Here is a 12,556-nt window from a genome sequence, read left to right as displayed (position 1 = left end):
CAACATGGATGTAATGAATTTCTGAGGCCAGATATCCTGACAGCACTCTACAACACATATATGTGGAGCCAGGTAATACGAAGAACTGATGCTGAAGGAGACATTTTATATGCAGTTTAGCTCTTGGACTTCTAATATTTAATGCTTGGGAGTTCTCTGCATTTCTACGGGTATCAGACTCCAAAGTTTGTCAATATGCTTAATGCTGGCTATGATAAAATATTTTTGAAAACAGAATATCTGAAACAATATTTACTGTAACTCGGACGGCACTCAGCTCAGGCTGAACTTGCCTTCCTTTTCTCCTTTCATTCTAAATAATTGTTATATATAATTCTATATAATATTCACGTATATACCTGAAGAGCAATTTTCTGTACATTTAAGATATTGTATGTTAGCTGTTCCTGATATTTTCCTAACCAGATTCTCGTTCTGCCACCATTCCTTGGACTGACCACCCCTCATAACAAAAGTCCCTTAATTCAGTATGAACATGATGAAGTAATTTGGCGAGAAGTTGACAACGTTTATCTACCGCTCTGAGAATGGCGTCACATTGTGCCTAGAAACAGAACAGTCATGTCTCACTTCTAAGTGCCCTTAGAAATGGTAAAGGTGCACAGGTCTGTAGTAAGTCATATTTTTAGGAATTTCTTTCTTTACCTACTGCTTTTAAACAAGGCTAGCAAAGCAGTCCTCATGCAGTCACATAATACAGTTTATCTAAAAAAAATGCTCTCTCCTTTTGCCAGTTTTAATAAGAATCAGAAGGTAGAAAGTGAGTAAAATTCATCTATTTGTTCACACAGAACAAAGAGCCTAACATATTTATATTCCTGATGATGTAAAACAAAGCCTCTGACAGCTCTGGTATTATTGTGCAAAATTAATTTTCCGTATTCTCTCTTCATTTAATCTGGATTCCAGCATATGTATTTTGACTGTACCAGTGAGATGAAAATGTGGCTTCTTAAATAACTGATACTTACTTATTTCTGCTCTGAAATCAAAACCGCTAGCAGTAGCCTTATTCTTTTCAGTGGTAAAAATGATTTCTGACAAGGCCAGCATATAACATTTAAACTGGAAACGCAACAGTAGAAAACAATTACATGACAGAGAGGGGGTATTCTTCGTTACTATTAGTACAGTTAATGAAATTCCTCAGTAATAACTCAGTAATAAGGTACTGAAGGTCTTTACTAGACATTTTTGTTGACTTTTTCTGTGGATTTCTGTTATCTCATTAAAAACTCCTTGCAGGTGAGTTTGAGTATGTTTGAAGAAAAAAAAAAAAAAAAAAAAGCAGTCTGCCTGACCTGCATGTTCATCTGAGTTGACTTCATGTTATAATTTGTTGTTTGTATGAATTTTTTTAATTTTTGTCTGTCATAGTCCTGTTTCAAAAGCATGGGTTTATTTTCTGATGCAAGATAGAGCATGAAAGTTCATATTTCACAGTGTGTTCTGACCTCTTCCACCTGCCCTCAGGCTGTCTGCAATGAATTACCATTCTTGGTGTACAGGCTGTTCTCACTGAATTCTGTGAAAACAGGTTTAGAGTCCTGCAGTAGGGCAAGATGATCTTTAAGACAGACATTATCAAGAGACAAGTTCTGCTATGAAAGCTTTTAAAATATCCTGGCATTATGATACATTTAGCAAATGCATTTATCTTCCATTGTACAAGATGTTTTACATTTCATTCTGATGAACATCTGAAAATGAGATGTTGTCCAGTTACAAATTTTAAAGTCACTAATCTATTGAGATTGCTTTTTTAGCTCAATCCTGGAGATTTAGGATAGAAGTGAGGCTTTAAATAAACATAAAATGAATCACATGAATAGTCAGCCTCTGAGGCAAATAAGGGGTTTGCAGAGTTTAGCTTATTGTCCATGTTCAGCTTTCATTGGCTTTGGTGGAAGGATTTTGCGATTTTATGTATGAATATAAACATATCTCCTGAAGGTGTTTTGCCTTGGTTTGTGTGGTTAACGTACTCTTCTTTCCCAATCACCAGGTTGAATACAAAAAGGACTATGAAAAGAAGAAAGACAAGTATACTACAGTTGTGGATACTCCAGAACACTTAAGGACTACAAAAGTCAACAAACAGATCAGCGATGTAAGTGTGGTCCGACCCTTCCAAGCATACCTTCTCTGAATTCTGACCTATGAAGTGAGATAAATAACAGTATGGCATTTTCGATAGTCCATTATAAAAAGTTTCTCATCTTGATTTTTCACAACTGACACAAAGAATGTCAAATAATATATTCTATAATTTGTATCTTCAGATTATTTACAAATTGGAATATAACAAAGCAAAGCCTAAAGGCTATACTACAATCCATGATACACCTATGTTACTGCTTGCGCGCAAGGTCAAGGACAGAATAAGTGATGTAAGTAAATCATGCTTGCCTGTGGTAGCAAAAAGACACATAATTAACTTTTTACTTTGATATGCAGTGGTTTTGACTCATATGTAACACTGTCATTAAAAAATAGCTTCTTGTCAGAGTGTATTGGTTTTGTTTCCCTGTAAAACTCTATATGCGTTAAATTCTTTTCCAAAAACCAGTGGATTCTGAAGGTGTTCAGGAAGTTTTTTCATGTAATGTTCTGTAGCTCTTGGAACATATTTGCTGGGGTAGAGCAGCCCTCACTAGTAAGAAAAGGTGTGAGCTGGAACTGGTATCTAATTAAAGCATGGGTTTGGGGATTTTGTTTCTAGGGTTTCTTCCTCTGTTGGCCATATTCTATGGATACTGTGAATGTGAATATTCTGATCTAAACTAAACATGTGTTTTGATTATGGGGCAATGGAAGGTGAAAAAGAAGAGAGAAAAAGGAAGATGAAGTGGATAGAATAATACCATAAGATTTGGGAGTCCTGCTCCTAATTCCTCCTTCTACCAGGCTTTCTCTCTGACCTTTGTATTGTCCCTCAGACAACCATAAATGAAATGAAGATACTAGCACTGTGAGAGAAAAGTAGCATGAAAGTCATGCAGATGCTACCTGGATTATGATGAGTGAATCCAGGAAGAGAAGATAACCATATTTTCCAGATAGTAACATGGATCCTTAAGAGATGAAGATGCTCAAAAGTGATCTGTGAATTGAAGTACATTTTTTTTCGTTCCAAACTGAATGCTGAATTTGAGGTTCTATAAAGCATGGAAGGTCCTATCAGAAGACAAGTTTCTTTAAAGCATTTCTATTGGGTGCAAAAAAATAGAAACAGGCAGCATTACTGTCCATGTGTAGATTTTGTTAATCTTTGCCTGTGGTTCATGGTGAGTTATACCTGCTACCTTTTCTATTTAAAGAGACTTGCTGCTGAAGAGGACCCTTCTTTCAGGCAGATGGTTGATACCAAGTTGTATTGGTGAAATTTCTTTTTCTTCTGTTAAGATTTGTTCTCGACAGGAACAATTTTTAATATTGTGGTTTTCATATTTTGATGCTTTTCTTGTTGACAACAATATTATCTTTGTAAACTTTATTATGTTTGTCTTTCTTTAGCTGAAATACAAAGAAGTGTACGAGAGGAATAAATCTCACTGCAATGTCGTAGCAGATTCAGTTCATATTAAGACTCCAAGGCATGCTTACAAGCTAAACAGCAATGTGAGTTCAATTTTATTACTACTTTGATTATGGATAGTGTTTGGGACTGGCAATGGAGACTGTAAGAAATTATTTTCGGTTCCATTGAAATTGTTTAAGCTTGAACATTGCCTCTAATTCTTATACTGTTTGAATGAAATATATTTTGATTTATTTCATACTAAAGTGCTTACTCTTCAAAGTTGTCCTTGAGGTCACTTGAGGTCCTTGTATGTAGTACATCTACTGTTCTTCTAGTTTCCCTTTGTTTTCCTGACAGAGACATAACTGTCCCAGAAATTCTCTGTGATGATATTCTTGCAGACAAAGTGCATGCTTTGTGGGAAGCTCTCCTGCATTTTCTATTATTGGTGGCCCACTTCAATCGGCAAGGAACTGAAAGCACTCACCTTCTTCAAAGTCATGACATCTTTTCAGTCACTCAGTTTCCTTTCTCCATGTAGCAGAGGATCAACTAGACTAAATGGACTCCCACTGGACTGAACATGTACATTCAGAGGAAAGCCCTAGGCTGATCTAGATGTGCTTTCTTACCTCTTCTCTCCTGAATTGGTACAGACCAAAAGATAATTTGCATATGTAGGAATGTCATGTGTAAAGTACACAACTTCCAATTAGCTCATTTTTTTCTTGTTTCACTACGAACAGCTGGATTATAAGAAGAAATATGAAGCAGCCAAGGCTCACTGGCACTGGATTGCTGATAGACCTGACTTTATTCAGGCAGCCAAGTCATCTCTGCAACAGAGTGATGTAAGGAAATCAAAATAAACTGAATACTCCCTTTCCCCACATCTCTCATGTTCAGAATAATAATAATTTAAAAAAATAACTGTCAAAGATTTGATGCATTCTTCAGTCTTTTTTTTTTTTTCTTCTTCTTCCTGCAGTATGAATACAAACTGGACCGGGAATTCCTAAAGGGATGCAAACTTTCTGTCACAGATGATAAAAATACAGTATTGGCCTTAAATAATGCCATCTTGGCGAGTGATGTAAGTACTTGAACAAACTTTTTTTGTTCTGCTAGAACTTTACTTACTACGTAAACTTTTATCGGAAATATGGTTGTATTAAGAATGAAGCTTTGAAAAGTTGTTCTCAGTCATTATTTCTTTTGACTTGTTTATTCCATTAACAAATTGGCAAAATCTGAATAAATTTGGTCTTGTAAATGTCACTGGCCTAGTTCATGGATTAAATAAAAATTCATAGTTAACATTGCCTGAACACCCTAGACCTTTGGTATATCTCTGCATTCCTGTATTTGAAATGAAAATATTATCTGGAAAGAAACAACAGAAAAAGCTGCAGGTAGAACTTGTGCATAACACAAAGTATATTTAATAATTAATAACAATGTATTAATATTCAATATTTTAATAAGACTCCAAGTGAGACCTATAGGAATATATAAACCGAAATGAATTTATCTTGGAAAACACGAAAGTATGGGATTTTCTGCAAACTTTTGCACTAACAAGCAGGCACAACCATAGTCATTTCTTTAAATTTATTTAAATTTAAATTGCCACAAGACAAGATACACATTCCTGAAAATGATAACTTTTCTTCCTGCTAGATAAAATATAAAGAGAAGCACAACAAAGCTCGAGGAACGTACCATGTTGTTCCAGATACACCTCAGATCCTCCTGGCTAAGAATGTCAGCTCTCTTGTATCTGAGGTAAAATGTCAGGGTGGTACTTGCTCATTTAAAGTACATCCTGTTAATTTTGGAAGGTGGGGGTGGGGTGGGGAGGTGGGGACAGGGCTTGCATTGCTGGTTTTTACCTATTTTTATTCTGTGCTTTCAGAACAAATACAAAGAACACAGCAAGAAGCAGCTTCCACATGGGTCCTATACAACCCTGCCAGAGACAAGAGACACTGCTCATGTGAAAGAGGTGACCAAGAATGTCAGTGAGGTAAGTAACTAGTGCGGTAACAATTCACGGGGAGATTATTACCTGCTGCCTATAACTGATTAGACAGTTGCATGTTTTAGTATACATGCAACACATTTAGAGTCTCATTGTAAAATGCCCAAGGAGTCAGAAAAGATTAATTCCTACCAGAATGAGACTGTAACAAAGAGATAAACACAATTTATTGGGAATATGTTGAAATACTCTGGAAAAAAGTGCCAGGCTGGAGTGCTAATCGGTCCCCATAATTCAGATTTTATTTTTCTTAGAGTTTGAACAGAAATCGTTATCTCAGAAGAGCAAGCTTTTGTAATCTAAAGCACAAATTACAACAAACAAACTGGGGACCATACATTTTGAGGCTGAGGAGATTGCATATTATCTATCTTAACAGTTTTAGTGAGCTTATTGCTGAGTTTCAGTAGCATTTACCTTCATGTGAAATTACAAAACCACACATGGCCCTTTTTGCTTTTAACAGACAAACTATAAGAAGAAGTTTGTGAAGGAGAAAGGCAAGTCTAATTATTCTGTCATGCTGGAGCCTCCCGAAGTGAAACATGCCATGGAAGTTGCTAAAAAACAGAGTACAGTAAGTTTGTCTTGTCTTTTCATGAATTAAATAGCTTGTGTAAGCAAATTCAGTCAAAGTCAGCTGACAAAACCAAAATTCACATACTTCTGCATTTCCTCCCAGCCTCCATGTTCAAATGTAATGCTGAAAGATAAAGGTGCAAATATTTACATATGTAAAATTGCACTGAAATAAAGGATTTTTTTGAAAATAATATTTCTGCTTAATCACATGGTAGGATTTAAAGTAATCTAGTGCAAATCACATCTAATTTTTTTCATTCCTTCAAATACAGACAGAATTGCATGTGCTTACTGCGTCATTTGTAGACAACTTGCAAAGACAGATTCCTAAATCCATTCCTTGTGAAATCATTTTAAAAATAAATCCGGTGCACTTTCCCAGCAATATTGCTGTCCTTAATAGGTATATTCCTCATAAACAAACCTCAGTATTTTTCTTTCTTCTGTCTATCATCATGAATTAGATTGAATACAAGAAAGATGCCAAGTCAAAGCTTCACTATACACCTATAGCAGATCGACCAGATATTAAGAAAGCAACTCAGGCTGCCAAGTTAATTAGTGATGTAAGTGGTTTTTAAGTCTTCTGTATAATTCTTTAGCAATAATTTTGCTACTAAAACCAGTGTCAGTAAAATAATTAAAAGCGAATGTGATCACTACTAAACTATTATTTTTTTTTGTCCTTGTTAGATTGAATACAAAAAGCGTGGAGAAGCTGGCATTGGTGTAAGCATGCTGGGACGCCCAGATATTGAACTGGCAAAGGAGGTGTCCAAGCTAACTAGCCAGGTAATAAACAGTTGGTGAAACTTTAAAGCAGTGAGAGAAATTAGACATGATATTAAATTACAGGCTAATATTAATATTATAAATGAAATTATTTCTGGATGAGTGGATGATGGAATATTTTAAAGGGAACGTGTTAAAAGTAAAAATTAAATTCCTATGCAAGGTATTTCTTTGTTGAATAAACTTTTCTACTGACTTACTAAATATCAGTCATGGAGGCATAGAATCTCCTTAAAATGATGCTGTGACAAGATCTTCTAAACACTTAGTCTGAAGTGTTAGCCATGTTCTCTTTTCTTTACTTTTTTTTTTTTTTTTTTTTAAGCTTTTCTAGGTATTGGCTTTAAAAGAAGCAGCCTTTTACCTAATTCTTATTATCCATCCTTTATGAGATGGACATTCAGCTTCTTTCAGCCAGTTTCTTTCCACTGTGGGCCTTTAAAAGAATCTTCTGGTTTGAAGTTAACATGTTGTATAAACAGAAACTTGCTTACTTTTATGTAAGTTACAATGGTTATGGTCTCTGATTGGTCTGAAGCACATTCTTGCTATTTTCTGTGACAATTTTTTCCGCCAGGATCTCAGTTCAACTTGGTTCTTTCTCACCACTTCATGCTTTAAAGCTGTTACTGTTTGCATTTCTGATCTTGCTTTCTTGCTACGCATTATAGGCAGAATACCTCAAACGACATATGAGAGGGCATGGAGCTGCATCTTATGATACCCCATGGATGAGAACCTTTAAGAAAGCTAATATGCTAAGTAGTCATGTAAGATAATTTTAAGTGACACATCTGGGAATGCTATTTTTATGCATCTGTCTCTTGCTTGCACATTATCTTACAATTCCAAGCTGTTAAAGGGTTATGATGCACCAGTTGCGCTGGATCTTTTTGTGTCAAAGATGACAATCTTTGTTGTTTGTTGTTGTATTGTATAAATGCTGAATGTAGCAAAACTTCTGAGGCTGCTCGGTCAGATGTGACCTTTTTTGTTTTGTCCGGAAAAACATTGCATGGGAATTCTGTGGGTGGGGAATTTGTTTCAGAAACACCATAAGAAGCTTGAAACCTTTTTAGGCCCTTCATAATGTTTTTGGAACTTCCAGTGTTTTTAATGGATGTTTCCAATGCACTCATGCAATGTGAAAACTCACCTTTTTCACACAAAAAAACTTAAAAAGAGACATGTAAGCTTGAGCTGGTTTTCCTGAAACTGTGCAAAAAATGGAAATATATGTGTATGACAAAGCCGCTCAATGGTGCTGGTGATTTTCAGTGAATGGTCATACCATATGCGTAACGTTCACAGTAGAACTTCATTTTAACTATGCAAACGTCAAACTTCTATTTAAACTTCATTTAAACTATTCTTTTTACATTGTGCTGGAATAGCATAATGGAAGCATAGTGTATGACCGAATCAGCCCCAGAGCCTCAAAGTATACCTTGTAGTGGTTTGAGGACACATAGTTTCTTATATTTCTCGCCATCTCAAAACCTTTGGAAAATAGAAAAACAATGGCTGCATAGCAGTTTTTGAAGCGGCAGCAGACAGGTCTGTGACAGTTTGGTTTTACACATGTATTTCCAAATGAAAAAAGGGGAATGTGTTTTTTCCATGTCTAGCTGTGACTGCTGCACGTACCTGTCGCATGTTTGAATGTCAGCCACTGTGTTTGTCAGGAAAACCAAGAGTCTTTTTGGTAGAACCAAGGATTCTTAAGCTGAACAATGGAACTACAAGAAAAAGAAGAAATTATGTTGATTCCTGCTCAGTAATAATGACAGTCTCCTTTTCCATGCTTTTGCTCCAATGCTAGCCAGTTCTCCTCTTGGTCTTACGAACATGCTTTGATGAGATTATTTTAGTTCTGAGAGAAAATTAACTATTGTAGAAGCAGTAAGGGAACAAAGAATAATTGGTGTAATCTTTAATTATTTTTTCTCTTAAGCGTTTTTTCTCATAAGCTTCTCCTTTATAAAGCATTATGTCCAGTTTGTTTGTCCACTTGCTTTTTTTAGTTGGATTTCATCTATCTGTCTGGGATGCTTCTAATTTTTCATAGATCTTCTTGTAACATTTCTTGTAGGCTTTAAAAAAAGTGAACTCTTTGGCATGATGGTCTGATCTTGATAATCTGTTGCATAGCTTGCAAAACTTAACAGATTCTAGCATACTTCTGATTGGTTTAAAATTTTGTGAGATCAGAACCTAGAGTGATTCCTTTATGTCAAAAATGTTAATATTGTTTTCTAACAGCAGCTATATAATTTGTGGATTTGCCTGTTTCACTGTGTGTTTTGTCTGAATGCTGGCATATTTTGCAAATCAAAAGAGCAGCAGTGGTATCCAGCATGAACCGTATGGTGCTGTATGGACAAGATTATGACAAGAAATTCAAAGTGGAAAATGTGATTGTGGAATGTGACTTAATTCCACATTCAGTCATCTTGGTGTTTTTTTTGCTAGTATAAAATTACCTGTGTACATTTCTGTAATTGTCATAAAAACCCCACTAGCATGAGTCAGCCATTCTTCAACTTAGTTATCAATTTTTCAGTATTTTATTTCTTTCATTTCAATCGTCACGTAAATATTGCTTGGGAGATGAAGGTTTTTTCTCAGGAACCATGAATCCTTTTTCCTCATCAGCCACTGTCCTGTATTTTCTGCATGCTTTTTGTAAGTATTATCTTGGTCCTGAATAAGGTCAAATTCTTTCAGAAGGACTGATGACAATTGTTCGGTTCTTGTCCTTTAGACCAGGGATGGTGTTGCTAGCTTTTTAGTGTAAAAGATCTCCAAGGAAATGTGGATTGGTAGACAGAAAGAAGTGTTGCCTCACTTGTTACCAGACCAGGCAGAATACTGCTACAAGGAAGACATGAGAAATTCTCAGAATTTTTCTACTGTACTGATGTGTAATTGTGATGAGCACACATACTAACTATGGCGTCTATTTAGGTAAGCCAGAATCTTTAATAGTTTGAGTTTTTCTTGCACTCTTCAGTAACTCTTCTGAAACAATTTTATTTATCTTTGATAGCAAAAAAAAGCAGTAAACCCAAAATATTCCTAAGGGAATAGTCCCTTTTGTAGGTTTACAAGAAATAGGGAGGAATTAGCCTTTAGCTTCACTTGCAGCAGTGGGATGGGACAAGTCACAATGGATGAAGGACTTGCCCTCACTGAAATCAATAGCAAAACTCTCATTTCTATCAACATTTCTGTGCCTCCAGCCTGGGTCTACTGGGTTATTATGGCTTGTATCACTATTATGTTGCTGATGCTAACTTGGTTTGCAAGTGTTACTAAGGCTCTGCATAATCTAATTCCTTGTAAGCAGTTGTATCACTATTCTGTTTGTGATCATTAGCATCCTTCTTTGTCTCTGATTTATACAGAACACACTATATGTATAACTTTATATATATAATGTAAAGTATTTGATATATTGCTATCTTCAGTGCTTGTTGTCTTTAAGGTAGGTTTTAAAGCTCACATTTCTCCAAGAAATATGTAAAAAGTTCTTTTAAATACTCTTTATACTTGTGTCAGTTCTGTCTCTTTGTGAAGTAGGGTGTTCTTTGCCCATGCCCAGTTCCCATCAGGTGAAAAGTTCTTCATCTCCAAGGGTCAGAATTCAGCTGTATTTTGTCAGCATAATTCTTTTTACTGTATCTGTTATTTTTACAATGAGGAGATGTAACCTGTGCACTGAATGAAAAATTGCTAGTATTTTGTAAGTACAGATGTAGATTTTCTTTCTGTGTCAGGTCATCTTTAAAATAGCCTTTATTCCAGTGGATGCCTTCAAGTTACTACATTTTTGTTCTTCTGCTTACTGTCAGCGTCAAAGTAGGGTCTCTTTGCCTTCTGCAGCCAAACAGCTGAGTACTCAGCAACAGTTGTAATATCTGGTTGTTTCTTAATTTAGGTGAAATACAAGGAGAATTTTTCCAAAGAGATGGGTAAAAAGCCGAAGTATGATTTAAAGGAGGCTAAAATCTACAAGACCATGAAAGATGCTCACAACATGGCTAGCGAGGTATTTTTGCTTACAGTTTTCCCTTAGGGAAATTAAGTTTTAAATTTCTTTGAAGAAGACCTCCTTTGCATTATAATACTTTCAACATCACAGGTTTCATTAGCAGTCTCCTTTCCTGATGCTTGTCCTTTCTTACCTGCAGGTGAAATATAAGGCAGATTTGAAGAAACTCCATAAACCTGTTACAGACATGTCTGAGTCGCTGATCATGAACCACGTCCTGAGCACCAGCCAGCTCGCCAGTGCTGTAAGCTCATTAACTAATCCCAGATCCATTTGCTTTTTTCATTACTATTGATTCCATTCTGAATTGATCTCTGCTAACTATTTCTGTAACAATTACTCCCTCTGTTATTATTCATGGGAAATGAATAATATTCATGGGACATCACCTGGTAGTGATCTCTTCCTCTACTTTCTAATGATTATCTCCTAGTTAACTAGCAACTTTACCACATTTGTCCTCTGGGAAGTGAGTTCTTTATTAGCTGTAGAACTGTTAATGTTTCAAATCCTCTAATATTTTTTAGTGAACTGATTCTTTACTACCTTTTAACTGATTGCATTACACTAACAAATACCATTTTCTTCTTTTTTTTACTTTTTTCTTTACTGCTTACTATATTTAAAATTTTGATTTTTGTCCTTTTTTTCATTTCTTGTTTATGTTTAACATCCCCCTGTTGTAGATGTACAGAATTATGCCTAACAAAATACTTGATAATTTTGCTGAGAAAAGACAAAAATCATTATTGCCTGGTACAGCCTTTTCATGTATCCACTGTTTTCTTTTTTTTTTTTCTTTTTATAATCCTGTTTTTGAAAAAATCTTTGTTGCAATCAAAATGGTCAAAAAAAGATAACTGTTCACCCATGTCTTTAGAAGTGATATCTGATACTGGGAGTTAAACTTCTTGGTTTTGTTTTGCTTTTTGTATTTCTAATTTCTCTTTGATGTTCCATTGAAGTGTTGCTTTGATTGGACCTAAGACGTAAATTTGCTGAGGGACTTTTTTTTTATTGAGATGATTTTTGACACCTTCCCTTCAGTACCAGTACAAGAAGCAATATGAGAAGAGTAAGGGTCACTACCATGTGGTGCCAGATAATCTTGAACAGGTTCATCTAAGGGAGGCATCAGAACTTCAGAGCCATGTAAGTTGGTCATGTGTTTCTCATTAACCCCACTCACTGAGTACCAGTCTCCATCACTGAAGTCATCCTAGCGAGTTCTCCAGTATTTAACAATCTCTGTGCTTACCTGCTTTATAAACACCGCACACCTGAGTAAACAAGGCAATGAGAAATACTTGCACATTTACAAGTTTAGAACACCTATACAATATCTGTATGATTTCTTCATTTTAGATTAGATCTCAAAGTTACTTATGTCTGTTATATAGGGATCTTTTTACACAGTATAATACATGTATCCGGGTGATTTTGCCTATAGAAGAAAAGGACTTGGTAATCAGAGAAACTGGAAATTGAAAGAAGTAGGGTTGTTGCTGACAATGTATTTTCAACTGTTGTATCCATTCTAGCC

The 12,556-nt window shown here is 35.6% G+C and overlaps 1 protein-coding gene across 1 annotated transcript in view; it reads left to right on the top strand.

Moving 5' to 3' along the window:
- NEB (nebulin) overlaps positions 1–12,556 on the top strand; it is a 131,311-nt gene that overhangs the window by 94,460 nt on the left and 24,295 nt on the right. The window contains exons 110-122 of the mRNA XM_055812137.1: positions 2,027–2,131; positions 2,304–2,411; positions 3,538–3,642; positions 4,291–4,395; positions 4,533–4,637; positions 5,225–5,329; positions 5,460–5,570; positions 6,052–6,162; positions 6,632–6,733; positions 6,861–6,959; positions 10,900–11,010; positions 11,153–11,257; positions 12,061–12,165. Coding sequence (XP_055668112.1) covers positions 2,027–2,131; positions 2,304–2,411; positions 3,538–3,642; positions 4,291–4,395; positions 4,533–4,637; positions 5,225–5,329; positions 5,460–5,570; positions 6,052–6,162; positions 6,632–6,733; positions 6,861–6,959; positions 10,900–11,010; positions 11,153–11,257; positions 12,061–12,165 — 1,377 coding nt within the window. The remainder of the gene's footprint in view (positions 1–2,026; positions 2,132–2,303; positions 2,412–3,537; positions 3,643–4,290; positions 4,396–4,532; positions 4,638–5,224; positions 5,330–5,459; positions 5,571–6,051; positions 6,163–6,631; positions 6,734–6,860; positions 6,960–10,899; positions 11,011–11,152; positions 11,258–12,060; positions 12,166–12,556) is intronic.

This window comes from Falco peregrinus, chromosome 8 (genome assembly GCF_023634155.1).
Source record: "Falco peregrinus isolate bFalPer1 chromosome 8, bFalPer1.pri, whole genome shotgun sequence".
Taxonomy (NCBI): Eukaryota; Metazoa; Chordata; class Aves; order Falconiformes; family Falconidae; genus Falco; species Falco peregrinus.
Note: the sequence above shows the minus strand (reverse complement) of the source record. Positions and strands in the feature narration are given on the sequence as shown.